The sequence below is a fragment of the Triplophysa rosa genome, linkage group LG12 (genome assembly GCF_024868665.1).
Source record: "Triplophysa rosa linkage group LG12, Trosa_1v2, whole genome shotgun sequence".
Taxonomy (NCBI): Eukaryota; Metazoa; Chordata; class Actinopteri; order Cypriniformes; family Nemacheilidae; genus Triplophysa; species Triplophysa rosa.
Genome location: NC_079901.1, coordinates 21883852 through 21901659, shown reverse-complemented (window position 1 = coordinate 21901659; position 17808 = coordinate 21883852). Strand labels below are relative to the sequence as shown.

The 17808-nt window shown below is 37.6% G+C and overlaps 2 protein-coding genes across 6 annotated transcripts in view; one reads left to right on the top strand and one right to left on the bottom strand.

The window, feature by feature from the left end:
• Nucleotides 1-1525, bottom strand: part of frmd4a (FERM domain containing 4A) — a 123994-nt gene extending 122469 nt beyond the window's left edge. The window contains exon 1 of the mRNA XM_057347356.1: nucleotides 1060-1525. Within this exon, the coding sequence (XP_057203339.1) occupies nucleotides 1060-1104 (45 nt within the window). The 5' untranslated portion in view covers nucleotides 1105-1525. The remainder of the gene's footprint in view (nucleotides 1-1059) is intronic.
• Nucleotides 1526-11423: 9898 nt separating this feature from the next.
• Nucleotides 11424-17808, top strand: part of impdh1a (IMP (inosine 5'-monophosphate) dehydrogenase 1a) — a 19580-nt gene continuing 13195 nt past the window's right edge. For 2 of the 5 annotated variants that reach the window (XM_057347795.1, XM_057347794.1), the window contains exons 1-2: nucleotides 11428-12244; nucleotides 15428-15526. In XM_057347795.1, the coding sequence (XP_057203778.1) occupies nucleotides 12000-12244; nucleotides 15428-15526 (344 nt within the window). In that variant the 5' untranslated portion in view covers nucleotides 11428-11999. Of the gene's footprint in view, nucleotides 12245-12282; nucleotides 15144-15427; nucleotides 15527-17808 lie in introns of those variants that run through there. The other 3 variants (XM_057347793.1, XM_057347797.1, XM_057347796.1) reach the window with 3 other exon arrangements.

The following is a 17808-nucleotide window of genomic DNA, read 5'->3' as shown; positions in this document are numbered from 1 at the left end:
GCTGTATACAAAAACCTACTTTCTGCATCTCTATTGCCTTCACAGACAGACAGATCTTATAGACGAGAGATGGATGGAAAGTTCTAAAGCAATTGTGAATTTGGATTTAAATCCAAGGTATTTCGACCTCATGTGTCAGAAGTGGTTGAAAGGGATAAAAAAAAAAGAGAAATAGAAGATGAAAGCTTATTTGCCAAGCCATTTGCACTCTCTCTCTCCCCCTCTCTCTCAGACAATCTGTCTCTCTCATTGCTTTTGACATGTCAGAAAGAGCCACGGCCTATCACCATGGAGACAGATGGCGGTTACAGGTACAGTAGAGGGGTGGGGCAGTGACATGCTTTCTCCTTGTCTAGCAAAGGTGATTTTATACCAGCCTATGCCACATGCACTCTTTGTCTGTTTAACAGTCTCTCTCTCTCTCTCTCTCTCTCTCTCTCTATCCCCAGACAATTAAATCATTTCACATCTTTCACAAGCACAATGGCAAAAACAATATACTGTGTTGAAACAGGTGCACACATAATTAATAATCATTATCCACCTGATTTCACACAGTTCACACTCTCTTCAAAAAAAAACCCAGGTCCAAATGCCTTATTCAGCCAAACACACGCACACACAAACAATAAAGCCAGCGAAACAAAATTCAGCCCTAAAAGTCTATCGTGCATAAATGAGAACCCGCTGTTTGAAAAACACACGGTCTGCGAATAAATATGCATTCACAAGCTCAGGCAGTCTCAACGGACATCTCTCATCACAACACCGAAACTCATGCATCAGTACTACAGCTTGACATTCAGCGCGGGTCTGAATGCTGATGTCAGGGGATCTGTCAAGGGTTTTTTGGCTGCAATGTAGCGTGCTGCAATTTGGTCTGCACTCAGTCAGCGTTCGGTGGCAGTGCCGCAGAACGCACATGCTCCTGTGTGTGTAAAGGACTGAGCCGCAGACAAATTCATCAGGTCACATGTGACATTATTCACATAAATCAATCCCCAGGGTGAGATTAAATGTATGTGAAAAGAGTTTGCATGCAAAGCACCACACACTCACCATTAGAAGGCAGACGGCAGATTCGGGCATCAGTTGTACAGCCATGATGATGTTTTGCTACTATAAACAAATGTTTAAGTAATGTTCAAGTATAGTGCCGAAACCCGTTGACAACAGTCACGATCTAAACACCCCAAGAAAGAGTTGAGGCAACATTCAATCAACGCTCGGTTTCGTCCTCTCGTCTGCAGGACTCTTTGACTCTCTGGCTGCTTTGTGACAATAGTTTCCGGTCGCCGGTCGTTCCCTACTGTCCTTCCGATCAGAAATCCTAAAGCGTGACTCAAGCTTCGTCCCTGACTCCGACTGAAATGTCTCGTCTCAAACAGGCTGTTCGACTCCCACCTCCCTGAGGACTGGGACAGACACACGCACACAAGTGTGTCACACATAAACACACACGAGGCAGAGACCGTTGCTTGAAGACTGAACGGCACTGCAGACGCACATGCGCTTCCACGCTCACAAATCCCTCTGATACAACGGGGCACTGGAAGAGAAAGCGAAAGAGAGAGAGCGAGAGAGAAAGAGAGGGGGGGAGAGAGAGAGAGAGAGAGAGAACCCACCTATCAATAAACACAAAAATCATATCAAGTGTCATGAGCCCACTTAGGAAATGAGCAAACACACACACATCTCTCATTTCTCTAAATGAAACTGATATGCGAGTTCCAACAGGCAGCAGTTTGCTTTAATAAAAGTGAAAGATTAAATACTGCAGAAGGACAATGAGCAGAGCATGCTCCTATTATTCATACTCGTGGTAATGGATTTGAAAAATATCAACATAAACATTCAACTCATCCAGCGTGGTTTGAGCTAATCATGTACTTCTGTTACAGATCGCGTATCACAGGCAGTTTCTGCCAATCTCATATTAATCTTGAGTGCCTATACAGTAGTATTGCATACGTCGTATCTTCAAAGAGTATTTAGTTTGATCAAATTTATTAGAGAGATACAGCTGTACGATTATTTCCGGAAAAACACGAGCTGCTAGAGGTGGGACTAGTGGGGAGAGTGGGATGGAAGTACAGCACGAGCAAGCAACACATCATCACATTAATCCCTTCGTGTTATGTACATTATGCGCGTACATGCCGATTAGCTTAGTTTGACTTGCCGCGTGCAGTTCATGTCCGGCATCTTTTAGCACTGGGACCGCGCCATCTGTCAGTTTCAAACCATCTCCAAATCCAGTGTTAAATCCACCGTTTATATAACATCCATCACTGAAATGCCATGAACAAAACAGACACACCTAAACGTCACTATCGCAAGAGAAACGAGCTGCAGCCCATCTTGACGCAAGTTGACCATGTTGAGCATGCGAAGCCAGCACGTCTAACAGTGTAAGGAAGTGTGAATGCATGACATAGCATGATACCCGATCTTTAAGAGTAATTTTCTAAATGACCAGACTCCAATTTTTCACCCGTCAATCTTACACTGATTGAGAGACAAGAACATCAGATAATTACGGCCAGCACACAGTACCATAGCATGTGCATAGTAACAGGATTAAAATCATTTAGAACACCATAGCAACCGCATCACAACACCCTAGCAGCTACCATCAACACACTTACATCACAGCATTAACTTTTCTTTATTTATTTAGAAAATGTAAAAAATGTATTCTGTCTAAATTGTGCTGTTGTTCTCGGTGCAGTAAATAGCCTATGTGTGAAAACAGAAAGCCAGAGAGATTGTGAGAGGTTGTTGCCTTAGGGGATCTAACATACTTTCCCCAAACATATGATTAGCTGGCTACTGCGTCTCATATCTCTCTCTCTCTCTCTCTCTCTCTCTCTCTCACACACAAGGTGAGAAGTTGCCACTTCTCCCCCATTCTGCTTTTTTTCTCACCGCCTCATTTCACTTCCATGTGACACTGATGTTGGAAGGGTTTAAAGCACCATCCCTTTAATCTTCAATGAAACTGCACTCTTTTAAACATTCATACACCTGGGTCTCTCTTTCTCCAGACACAAACACACACACACATTTTCTCCTTGGCTGGTTCTTTTAACCCGCTCAGGACTAATTAGTCCACCAGAGCGGGAGTGCACTAACAAAGATAAATGAAGTCACACTGTGTCCGGCTGACTGACTCAAGACTACGGGGTGGTGTGGGCCATCGGGGAGGGGAGTTCTTCTTTAGATCTACTGTATGTTGCTATGACAGAATCACAATAGAAATGCATTATTCCCTTGTCATTATGTTTGTTTAATATGAAGGTATTTCAGTAGCAAAACTTGAGAGCTTGTACATCTTAAATTGAAAACTTGTAAATTAAGTATTTGTACTTGTATGCTAAAATGTACACTCGCAGCCCCAATGTGAAAACCCGTAAAGTAAATATCTGAAGTTGAATGTCGAGATTTGCACCCGTAAACAATAATCACAAACCTGTGTTCTGAGTTTAAAGCTGCAGACAAATAGACACAAATGTATAAAATGGCATTTGCAAAAATAAATCGACAGGCACAAATGTGTAGTGCACATTTGTACTTACTCATAGATTCAGATTCGCAGTGCAACCACAAATAGGCACATACAACTTCTCAAACCTGTCACTGCAGTTTCAAATCTTCCCGCCTTGACTTTTGCTACTACGTTCGCGATAAACCCGTTGCAAAACTAACTTGTGCACTTGAAAGCTCAGAGGCGAGAGAAAGAACGGCATTTGATGACGTCATGTGGCTGAGCCACACCGCCCCCTAATGGTTGGGAAAATCACAATGAAAGGAGTTTTTTAAATCACTAATAGTACTTAATTTAAGATGAAACTCTAAATCAATAAATACATTTTCCGTAACAAAAATACTACTTACGGCCTCTTTTTTTACTATAAATTAACTTTTATATTTTATTCTCTTTTATATTTACTGCAGTATATCTTTGTTCTATGTTTGTCCTTTATTATATATTTATTGCTTTTCTACCCCATCTGCAAAATATATTTTTTTACAGGTACATAGGCTACTGAATGACAATAATGATATTGAATCTGATAAGCGTGGTGTATAAATTAGCAACCTAATTAACAACCTAACTTAGCTGAAGCAAGTTCGCTGACGATAATGATCAAAATTAAAAACAGAAAATGTACAGTCAGCCTGTCATTGTGTAAGGCTCCTATATCAGAATGATCAGAATCAGTTCTTGTATAACACTGAAGGGGTTTATTCGGCAATAACAACCGACTGGATGCATTATCCTGCGGCTAGTAATTATCACATGAGAAAATAATTGTACACTAAATATTGATTAAATATGTTTAAGCTCATCTGTTAAAAATCCAAACCTTCCTTGAGAAAAAAAACTTCCAGGTAAACCCACAACCCCGATACTGTATATGGTGGCATTGCACAGTCCTGCATACAATTTCTGTTCATTTTCAATGTCTTTACATATTGAAAATAACAAAAAATATAAAAAAGTAGAAATAGCTTAAAAGTGCAATAATGGTCAATAATACATTATAACTAAAGAAATAATAATTCTCAAGGGTTAGGCTATAGAATCATGTTGAACTGTGTAAATGTACATTTTTATATAGTATATCAATGAACATTATAGTAGAAAATGTAGTCAGCCTGTCATTATATTTTAAAACAAACAATAGTACACAACGGATTATCGATAGTATACAGAATGATATCATAAAAATACATTATGAAATGATATATATACAAGATAGTATAAGTCATGGAATAGTTATACATGACAGTATACATAAGTGTGATGGTTTCGCTTTAGTTGAAAACTGTTTTATTTAAACATTATTTAAACTATTATTTGCTAGATCCATTCATAGCGATTTTTCTAGCCATTAGGAGGCAGTGTGGCTCAGCCACATGACGTCATCAAATGCCGTTCTTTCTCTCGCCTCTGAGCTTTCAAGTGCACAAGTTAGTTTTGCAACGGTTTATCGCAAAAGTAGTAGCAAAAGTCAAGGCGGGAAGATTTGAAACTGCAGTGACAGGTTTGAGAGGTTGTGGATGCCTATTTGTGGTTGCAATTCAAATTTGAATCTAGGAAAACGTGTAAATATGTGCTATGCATTTGTATCTGCCAATGTATTTGGTAAATGCCAGTTTACACATTTGTGACTATTTTTCTGCAACTTCAAATTCAGAAGACAGATTTGTGAGTTTTGTCCAGGAGTGCAAATCTCAACATTCAACTTCAGTTTTTTATTTTACAAGTTTTCACATTGGGGCTGTGAGTGTACATTTTAGTGTACAGGTACAAATACTTACTTTACAAGTTCACAAACTAAAATCTACATGCTCTCAAGTTTTGCTACTGAAATACCTCCATAGTTTAACATCTGCCTATCACATACAGACGGTCAGAAGTCAGTACACAGTGTGATGATGACGTACAAGATTAAAAGTATTAAAAATGCTCAAATTTGGGGTTAATCAAACAACTTGAGTATTAAAATTTGTCAGGCAACTCGATGAGGTCACAAGCAAGTATCAGGCTTGCAATACAAACATCCACATATCAGCAAATCAGATCAAGTCAAACAATACATATTATAAACATATCTAACTGTAACTTATCTACGTTGAACATCTAAAATGTTGCATTTGATTCTGATAGTTCTGAATAACTTGTTACAAAATAAGAGCAAGAGGTACGAAAAATAGAGCACAACAAACACTACTGAGTAAGGATACCCTGGTAGCACACATAATTGCTAACATGCCATATTCACTTACAGCCTATCTCTCCAATACCCATCAAATTAATGTCCGTCTAATTCCAATAAAAATAACACAAATAATGTATGAAAATAAATGAAATATATGGGGATGAATATGACTTAATACTTTCTCATCTGACAGTCCTTGTTAATAAGTTTATGATGTACTGTATCGTGACGCTATGACGTTTTCCAAGGAGGAGAAAACACCTGTGCGTGGGGCTTGAGAAAGAGACATAACAGCTATATGCTATTGTGATTAAAGTCCGTCACTCCATTTACGTTTACAGATGTATAATGTTAACTTACGATCTGTCCTGCGATTGCGATTCATCTTGAGCATAGTTATGTTATGTAAAAGAAGCGTTTCCACATCGTTTGAACGCTCGCGCAAAGTACGAAATGTGACTCGGGTCACTGCGCATGCGCAGTCGAGTTTATAAGCGCAGACCCAACGACGTGCTGTTTGGATCAAAAATAGAAAATATAGTCAGGTGGAAAATATTTATATTTTATTTATTTATTATTTATACTAGTACTTATATATTTTAATTAATATATTTTATTAAATAGATTTGTTTTTTAAATACATTTGTTTTGCTTGTCTTGGATGTCACATTGTAAAATATTTGAGTCAAGCTTATTGAAACAATAAGCATAATGCAATGTCAGCTGGAGGTAAATATTTTTTATATTTGTAAATATCCGCATTTACAGAACAAATATTCACCCCAGAACAAATGAACAAACTTATATATAGTGATAAAATGAAATCAACATAAACTGCTGGGAATATATTTTCCCCCCTGGGAATCTGTGAATACTACTGTGAATAAGTGGCAGGGAAATCAATATCATACTGCAGTAAGATTTTATCACAATGCAGAATCAATGCCCAGACACCAAGTATTGATTTTGTTATTAAACATTTTATTTTACACTTGAAGACTTTGACTTTTTTACTTAACACAACTCTGTCTTTTATTTGAATATGAATAAAAGTTTTTTTATGTTTGAATTCCGAGGTGCTGTTGAAGAACGTGGCTTAAAATCTGTTGTAGAGGCAAAACAATTGGCTATTAGATTCAGTAGGCTTATTTTAACAGCACTGATGCATGATTACTTTTAAATTCTTAAACATTGTAATTGTACAATGTTGTATTTAGCTATTATTCTATAATAATTAAATAAATGTATTCTAATCAATACTAATGTCCTTACATTTTAAAAATAAATATGAATGAAAGTGCGTAGTATGTTTTACAGTCCAACAGCACCCTCTATTGGACATGGCTTAATCTTACACACTAAAGCCATCCAAGTGTGTGGTAAATCAAAATATTTTAATTCATACTTATTTACATAAAGCCTAGCAACAAATAAAGTCATTGATTTTTTTGCCTATGTCGTCACGGACAATAAAACTGTAGGAGTAGAGTCAATGTTAATATATTTCATATTATTATTTCCTGTTATTACTATTAGGTCACAGAATAAATAAAACATTTTGATTAAAACCATATCATAATATGGAAAGTCCTTTTAAAATGTTACAAAAAAATAAAAATAATAAGGTTTTTATTTCAGAATATGTTAGCATAAAATTAAATAATATGATTTTTTTCTGAAAGGTTTATGACCACCATTTACATAACATACATAACAACTACATAACTTTACATACTGTACATGAATGTGAGTGTGGAGATTTCTCCTGAAGACTGTCAGCGTTGGATTAGATATTCACACTGTATTTTTCAAGATGCATTTGCCAAAGAAAACATCAGATGTGATGTTGATGAGAACTTGTGGCCAAATGCAAGAGAGAGGGGACTGGAACCCTCACAATAATTTACAAAGAAAGAACAACTACACGTGTTGTGTTGAACTTTTTTTACAGTAATTATCATTACAGCCCTGGAATTTCAGGATTTCCCCCCACATTTTTTCACCGTTTGACTGTAATTGTTTGTACTATATTACTGTAAAAAATGAAATTGCAGCATTTCAGGTTCCATTTTCTTATAGTACATTCAATAAAGTGAAAAGTGGTTATTCTATATAAAATACTGATTGATTCAAACTTCAAAAATAAAAGTTATGTAATAATTTATGTAATGCGCCCTGTTGTTAGTGTTTTTTAAGTCAGTGTGTTATGAATGACATGTATATGTTTTCTGAATGAGAATTGTTGGGACGAGCTTATTTTGAGACATGAAGTATTTTGTTGGTCTGAGTGAGTTTTGGAGGTGAGATGAACTGTTTTTCCAGCAGTCATGTTGATAATGCAGACTGTGTGAAGAGTTTTGAAAATGTGGCTTCAGTATTGAACCGTGCTTGTTAGCAGTTGAAAAAAAAATCACCTTGCAGTTTCTCAGGAGCATCGGGTAGCTGCAGTCAGAACATAAGAGGCTTTCCTACCTCAATCCTTCTGCAACTGTCACAGGCACTTTGTCACTTACAGATGAGACTTTTCATCAGCAACACTTTTATGCTGATGTCAATGAGTTTTTGACCAGCGGTGTGAGGACTAGGAGAGTAAAGTGAGGACATTTAGGCCGGTCTTCACTTCCAGAGACCCCTTTAGAGGGCTGTTTGAGGGTCAAGACTCGGTTTTAGGTTTTAGAGGGTCAGGGGAAGGGGCTAGAGATTACATTGCATCATGTATGTCCTCACAAAGATAGTTGTGCAAACGTGTGTGTGTGTGAAAGAGAGAGAGAAAAATATAGAGAGATCATACTAAATTACATTTACATTACATTTATGCATTTAGCAGATGCTTTTATCCAAAGTGACTTACATTGCATTATACTATACATTTTTTGTCTCTAAATCATTTAGAATACCATAAGGTACCACAAAAAAGTAAGACAACAACTATACGTTATGGTAATTAGTTTAATAAGGTCAATTTAAATTAATTTAAGAATTAAATTAAGAATTTTACAGTCCAGACAGGATGTCCTCTAAAATTACACAGTTCATCAGTTCATCAGTTAACACAAACACTCATCTCATTCTGTCTGCCAGATGGTGGCAGTGTAAGAGCAATTGCCATGCTTACATAAGTCTGTTAATTCATCCTGCTTAGTAAAAAGGAGACATACACATATGTCAAGGAGATTTGAATACCTGGCTGACCTGCAGATAACATCCTGGAGCATAAACATCTATTTGTGTCACCCTTGTACCCATAACCCCTTTCTCCTTCACCAGCACCAGCCCACAACACACATTCAGTTTGTTCAATAAAGTGCATTAGATTCAACTTTATAGTTACTATGTAATGTAGTACAAAAACAATTATTGTAAGTGCAATATACCATGTAAAAAAAAGAGTTTAAGTGGTTGTTATAGTGCAAATGTCATTACAGTTTTTTCAATTGCTAACAAGCGTTTACCAATACTTAAAGTACTTTTTCTAAACTCTTAACACAGTAACACACCTATACGTCACACAATTAGCTAAATAGTTAATTTTCTTGCCAAAACCACATTCTGTTAAATAAATACAAACTCTACTTTTCAAAACGCTGAATGCCTTTTTCCAACATATGATAAATAGCTGATTCCAATCTCAATATGAGACATAGCTAGATGTTGAAGTCTTTCCATTACATGATCATGAGCATCCAAATGCTGAAGATCAAAGATTAGAACTGTACTTTGTTCTGTGCATTATTTTTTTGTCCGTTATTTGGTTCAATTTTTGCTATCTTTGAACCAAAGGGCATGCGTTTTTTTACATCCATAACACATATTGCTAATAAAGCCTTTACTGCAGCAGTCACTTACGTTTTTTACATTCTACGGATGAATCCTTCACTATGTTGTCTTCTGTGAGCTTTTGGAAAGTTTTGAAAGTTTGTATTTTCATGGAGATATTGGAGTGTTTTGGCAGTATGAAAGTCAACTTTTTTTAAATCCTATGTTTTTTTGTCAAAGTAAGTAATGCAGTTTTTGTAATGTCATTATTTGTTAGCATTTTGACAGTCTATGCGTTATGATTGACTATATGTTCCTGTTAAACTAGTGCTAATGTTTGGACCTAATGACTCGATTTTGAATCAGATTTGCTGTGTTTTGATAGAGTTAATCAATTATCACTAATTAGAAAATTCTTATCAGGTCTTTTAAAGCTGCTGTTGTTGCAGAAGAAGAAGGTTTTTTACCAGGGTTTGGAACATTAGATCTTAATTTTTGTCATGCTGTATTTAAGCATTTGTAAAAAAGATAAGAAAGATCCATAATTTTGGTATGGGGTATAAGCTTGTGTGAAAAGAAAATGTGAGCATTTTAGAAACGTGTTAATCGACTGAGTATTGTGTGAAAACAACATGAATTGTGTTGATGGTATGGTCACAACATACTGATGATGTGCTAATTGTGTTTAGAGTTTTGAAAATGTGGCTAAAGATTGGTCAAAGGGATGTTAGCAATTGAAAAAAAACAGTAATGAGCCATATTAAACAACAGAGTGTAATAGATGCAATCTGAGTTGTGTTTGTATTTATAAAAAATTAACTGGAATAAAATTATGAATCTTGGGTCTGTGTATACAGTAGATCACCGTTTGGAGATCGGGAGGTGATTTTACACACATGGTGTAAAAAATCAACATATTTCAACTTAAGTTCATTTGCAGCATTAATGTTTTATTTAATTTACTTTTGGTTATAATATATATGTACTGTATATGCAGTATATATCACCTCACTTGAATCAAAATCATAGATCTTTTATAACTCTTTACAAAACATATGTATATAATTATATACGTCATCATCGTTGCTTATACTGTTATGTACACTAAATATATACTATATATACATATTTAATTATGTAAATATATAATACAATATTGAATTTGGGTTTGGAGGATTGAATTCACAAAACTTATTCTAATTTAAGAGTTTGAAATAGGTGTTCGAGAGGTGCTAGATTTTTGGAATCAGGCACTTCACACTTAAATAAACCTAACTACATGTTTACAAAGTAACAAAGATAAATCTGTGCTACAGTATGACATTTTCTTCCCAATTAAAGACTATTTGACTTTTCCTCTGCATAAATATTACAATACAAGTGCCTGATGCAACGGAGGGCACTCATTTGTGCACACAAACAGGGGGGCATGTTTGTTCAAGCCACAGTTCTTCAGCACGTCTTGTGGAGCGTCTGTGTGTAATTAGTCGGTCAAGAGCAGCCTGTCTCCATCTCTGCTGTTTCTGTTGCTCCAACCAGACGCCTCTCCAGGGCCGAGCACTCCATCAGTGCACCTTGGGATTTCACTTTGTTTGTGAGGAAGCCGTTTCCAAGCTGTGCGTACACATAGTGATAGAGGTGTGCATGCAGGTACGCGCAAACAAGCGTGTGTGATGCGCACACACACACTGTAATGCTTTAACTTTAATTAGCACAACTGCAAGCTTTTCTATACACAAGCTTTCCAATGCGCAACTGCAGAGTACGTAACTTTAATTGTTCTGAAACAAGAGGCTTGTCATTACTGAATGGCAGACAGACACAAGCTCCTCCCCCTGATGAAACAAACACACATGCACACTTAATACTGCAATCCTCTTTGTGAAAGTGACGCGTTACTGTCAGAAACAGAGCTTAGCTGAAGTGAAACACAGAGAGAGAGAGCGAGAGAGAGAGAGAGAGCGAGAGAGAGAGAGAGAGAGAGAGAGAGAGAGAGAGAGAGGAAGGGACTCATTCAATTTCTGTTTGCCTGCCATCCAGTAAACTACAGTTTGGTCTTGTGTAGGGTTCTGTATTGTACTGTACCACCGCTTTCAGCTTCAGGACTACATCAAGCCGCGCAACTGGAAATAGAGCTTTTTTTCTTCTTTTATTTTTAATCCACAAACTTTATTTCATCTTGGACATTATCGGGATTGTCAAATGCTGATCAAAATTTGTCTAACATAGACTGAATTGCTCCAGCAAACCTACTTTGTATGGGCACAACGTCGCAAATTTGGCCCGTGGTTCAAAGGATGCTAATAGCCCATGCAAATTGGATACAAATCTAACTGAGGACGCCCATAACCACATCTTATTTTATTGCATGAATGTGCGCAAGGGGTTGAATCTAGTGTGACTCCTGGTGTATGTGCACACAGCAGAGACTCGGGTGGTCTCGGGTAAGGGGGGAGAGAAAAGGGTCAGGTGTTTTTTGGAAGGGTCAGCTGGGCAACGCTGGATTTTGCAGAAATGGATGGACACGCATATGACCGCTATGCAGACGGGGATAGAGACAGCTACCAGATTGACTACCGGCGTATTGTGGGGGACATGGAACCCGCTAGGCCACGGGTGTTGTTACGAGACTCGGATCACCACTTTCAAGGGCCGTTTACCCACAATGCACTGCATGGGAATGGGCACGGTCATGGGCACGAGACGGCTGCCCAGCGCTACAGTGCCACCCGTATACAGGCAGGGTATGAGCCGGAGAGGTGAGACATACTCTAGTACTTCTGAAGTATGAGAATAAATGAGGCTGTCTGGCTATTATTTAAATGCTTAAGACATTAGTGTAGGTTATTTCATGCATCATTAATGATGCATAGTTTCACCTATTAATTATTGAATAACTCATGTTGATTTTGCCCCCTTTTTGTTTATGCGCATGAATCACATCTTTTGTTTTAAACTGTATTGACCGAGTGTATTTAACAATGCTGACAGTATAATGGAAAAGCAACAGGTGTGGATTTGAGTGACAGATGGAAGGAGGCAACTTTAATTGGTCTGTTTTTGCTTGTATAGAATATTTTTTAATTATATTTTTATATGGTCAATCATTATAGATCATTTTCAGTAAATACTGTATGTATAGTTTTTATGTATCAGTGAATAATTATGCAATTTGTAGAATAGTTTAAAATTACAGTAAATCCACAGATTACCTTTAAATACCTCATAGAGCAATGACACCAAAACCTGTGACACAGGTGTTGCTCTGATGATCGAATAAAAGCCTTAAAATAAAATGCCCTCAGAGGTTAACTACAGTACATTGGTGCTTATCCCCTACCATGAAATCTTATCAAGAAACCTAAAGGTTATTTGAGCATCTAATTGATGGCCTGCTAATATAAGTGTATAATAAAACAGTGAAATGTGCCATGATGCTCAGTGATGAAATAATGAAATCTAGCAGTTTGTCATCTTTCTTTCACATGTCTTTATTTTACCATTAGAGTTTGTAGAGCACTATGTAGGTCTAATCTGCAGTTGAGATCGAGTATAAATCCTGCTGTCATAAAAACCAGCGCGTGTGTAAACTGACAGGGAAAGATTAAATGACCATCAGCAACAACCACTTAGAGTCATTTGGGTGTTCGATGTCGTACATCGAAGACGATTTTGTGGTCACGGCAATATATAGGCCCTCTCGTAAACAACTAAATGCATAAACTCAAAATGTAAGTGAAATGTAAATCCTGAGCAATAACTGAGACTTCAGAAAACGTGACTAACTAATTTTCAATGAATAACACAAGCCTATACTACAATATTAGGGGGCTAAAAAGCTACTAAGGGACTATTGTCTCGTTTTGCAATGATTAAATGTACGTTATAAAAATATTAATAAAAAAACATGAATATTATTTTTATCCATATAGGAAAAAACATTTGAAGTTTGAATTGAAGTGAAAATAGTGTTTTAACCCAAAACAAATATCTAAACTTCTAAAAGCTAGAGAAAAAAGTTTTATCACAACCATTATAACAACGTCGATGATGTCTTTTGTGGGCGGAGTCTACCTGGTGGCAGGAAGCAACAGTTCTCTGCAGATGTGAGAGCCAAAACTGTTAAGATAAATCATCCGGGCATCTTGTCTAATTATTTTAATGGTTTGCCAGCAGATGACAGGTACATATACACCATGTTTTTTATTGTCACGTGACTCGGTCGTTTATTGATGACGTTTATTGATAAAATCAGGCGAAAACAGAGCCGTTGAAAAACAGAGTTGCTACACTCGCATAGACGTCCGTGGAAGAATGCGGAAGTAACTCGTGTGATGGAGGGCTCTATAGAGGGTATGCATTGACGTCACTTTCACACGTGAACATGTCGGGACACGCCCTGGGACACGCTCCCCTGGGTGGCAAAACACAAAGCAAAATGGCTGAGGAGAATAGGAGAAACAAAGAAACCGGGACTAAAACACGCAATTATTTGCTGAACTTACAAGCAGCTGGACTTGACGGTGATCCTTACGGCTTCACTAAGACTTACAAAGGAATCAGGTGTTCCTGGACACTGAAATGTTGCGCGGAATTGCGTTTCCTGATAATGAAAGCAGTCATTTTGCTGAGTGTTTTGCCACCCACTGGGGCGCGTGCTCACGTGGTGTTCACGTGGTTAAGCTATGACACGTCCATACCCTCTATAGTTCCAAACAATGCATTGAAGCCCATTCATTTCACTGTTTCCCAAATACATTCGCAGGTAAGTTGATAAAATACATCTCCGTAAAACTGGTGTTTATTATAAGGATGTTTTTGAAACAAAATATTATTTTCCTAAATAAAAATGGCTTTTCTCTGTGTCTGTTTGTGTGGTTGAATGATTTTCTATAAAGGCTGCTCATTAAATAAAATGTTATCCACCCTCTCCCTATATAAATTATATAATAAAATCTCGTACTAACTGAATTGTTTGTCTTGTTCATTTTGTTGCAAATACAGCTGCTTCCACTGTCTCTCCCGCTTAAACCCATTCCAACAGACTGACCGTTTGAAACTATTGAGAGATCCATAAACCACGTGACCACGCGGCGGCGAGATCAAAGTGTGTCGCAACTCTGTTTTTCGACCGCTCTGGCAGAAAATAACGCACTTAGGCGTTGTTAAGCAAATACAGTTTAACCACGAGTAATAAAACCTACGAGGTTTCCACTATTCTTTTAAATTACTTACCTTTTAAAATTTGCGGCTACCCAGCTTCCATGGATTAGAAAAGTGTACGCATACTGAAAAATCTCGGCGGACACTTTTTTGCATACTGCGGTTTCGCACATAGGCTACTACTTATTTTTCATAGCACTAATGATCGTATACTGTATGCAAGCAGGCGGTTTCGAAAGCAGAGCAGGTTGTTTTTGTTGTGAAACTCGTTCCCTTTCCACTCCCCGAAGCGAGTGTTTATGTGACGTCACCGCACACACTCTTGGACACACGGGTGCGCGTCTCGACACGAGACCGTCATCGAGAGGGAGCACATCGCCCACCTGGAGAGTGACACTGTGCTGCATTGATCTGTAATGCCGCTGTCTGTCATCATGTGAGATGATCTAGATCTCAGTGAATCGTTAGCAGAAGGATGTGAGTGTAAACCAAAAGGTTTGTCTTATTTTAAGATCACGATCTCTGTGCCATTGTATTATCTGTGTCAATGGGTGGTTAAAGTGCAGTTGAGTTGGCTAGTCCTGCTGTGAATGCATTTTGAAAAGTACAAATATTCAAGTCTTAAAACAAATGGTGGATCTACTTTAAGTTTCGCTTCATTATTTGTGTGTACATCTTCAGTCTTCAGTGCAGTAAACTTGCTGAAATCAAATTCGAGTACATATTTTAATACAATCTATTGTGTTTGTTTTCTTTTTGGCGTGTGCGTATGGTTGCAGCATGGCTGATTACCTAATCAGTGGGGGAACTGGTTATGTTCCAGAGGATGGACTCACTGCCCAGCAGCTCTTTTCTATCGGGGATGGTCTCACATACAAGTAAGTCCAAAAATCCCTGATGGATTCTCTGCAGTGTCATACGTTAGACTTATCGTTTATCATCATAGGACAGCATCATTTCAAAGCAGGTCCTGCCATGTGTACTTCAGCCTGGTGCACGCACATGCACTCCAGCTAGGTATCTCTCTGGACATCTGTCAGTGAGATCTCTCAGCTCCATGGCAACCCTCTCTGTGTCTCCATAGCAACGGGGAGCTCAAGTGCTCGGTCCCAACCACTGATCTATTTAAATGACTGGATTGCTCATGACGTCATTACACTGAAGCTACCGCGCCGCCATGTTGGTATGCCCAAATGTTCTTTAAAATGAATAGGGAATTATCACGTATTAATGATAAAACAGTAACTTACCAGTCCCCGTTTTTAGATGAAAAGTCTCATAGTACATTCTTAACGCAAATGCCTTAAGCATGTAAATGGTTAATTATTTAAAGTCGGGAATTTTCCCATCTTATTAGATATAGAGTGAGTTACTTTCATTTTCATTACAGTAGCGTACATATCAGATCAGCAGACTCACGAGACATATGACAAATGTGCTTATTCTGAAAACTAAATACAGATAAACACAGGCTGTATATGTTCTTTAAGTCATGAAGCTTTATTTCTAAACATTTACGCATGTGCCATTACAACAGTGTGCAACTCACCTACATTGATTTCTATACTTCGCTATTCTGCCTAAAATAAACATAAACTTCTTGGTTGGGCATACCAAGATGGCGGCGCGATCGCTTCCGGTGGCTTCACCTCCTGCCGTTGGTTTAGCGTTCTGGGCGCAAACATTTATATTGATCAGTGGTCCCAACACATGCAGCCCATCTTTATGGGACAATTCAAAAGCCAGCGTGCATGTATTCCCACCCTGTTTTTTATCTAGGAGACCGACATCAGAGCATGTTTACTTGATTTTTAATATGAAATAAAAATCCATTCTAGTACATGTTTATTTTTAAAATGTGTGGTTTGCATTAAAGCATGTAGTACATTTGTGCAGTAGTAAACATTGCATTGACAACATGCATTTGGCGAATGCTTTTATTCAAAGCAACTGCGTGTCCCTGGGGGTCAAACCCATGACCTTGGCATTGATAGCACCATGTGCATGTGAAAACAAGCTTGTTTTTGCTTTACAAACCTGCTCATAACTCTTTTCAGCCCAGCTGTGGTCTCTGTGTCTATTTTTATCACACTGTAATGTTTAATCTGGTCTAATGGAGGTTTTATGAGCATTATGCCACATGAAGCAGGTCATTTTGAACTGTGTCTTCTTACACATACTCCACGGGATCTTAACTCATGCCAAACAAAAACACCCAATCTGTTTTTTCTGAATCAAAACCTTATTATGCTTATAATAACACATTTTCTCCCACTTACCACATGCAATTCTATGTTTTAAAAGAGTGGTGTGTGTTCCTGCTGATGATTCTACATACTGTGGGTTAAAACAAGTTTTACACTTGGTTTGTACACTTGGTTTGGTTTGTTACATGGTTTGATTTTCTTTTTCATTCCATTTCATTTCTTCTTTAAACAGTTTTGATGTTTTTATACTTTAGAACGTTATTATAAGATACAGCTTTAAAGTGGAAATGAACCATCCAGTCAAGTTAACATTATTTATTAAATAGGTTTCCACTGCAATCAAAAATGATATAGTAAACCAGATTAGTGTGACCCTTTAAAAGAAAAAATGATGCCTTTGTATAGGTTTTGTAGCAAAGGCGCCGCCATCTTGCAGTACCGCTGACGGTGACGTCACCGGGTTGGTTGGCTTCCCCGAGTTCATCAGACACAATGGGAGAGACACTGTTAAATACAGGACAGTGGAGGACATATAGGGAAAGATAACAGTTGAGACCGTGAAACATGGAAACTGTAAAGCCACAGGATTATCAGAGAAAATATTTACAGTTAGAAAACGATAAATTAATAAAAATTGAAAAGTGTTATTGTCTTTTATAGAAGTTTACCAACCTAGACATATTTGAATAAAAGCATTAAATTACACATTTGTGTTTATTAGTAGCCCACTACACTGATAGCATGTGATAGATTTGTTGCATGTTTGTTGCTTGGTCGCTCTAAATAAAAATAACAGTGAAAGAAGTCCTCACTTTTGCACATATGACACGGGGCTAGCCGCTCTCGAGAGCCCTTCGCTAAAGTGACAGGGTTGCCAGATCTTCACAGAAAAAATAAGCAATTAAAGGCAAGACAAAAACAAACCTTAAAATGCAAATTATATATATTTTATA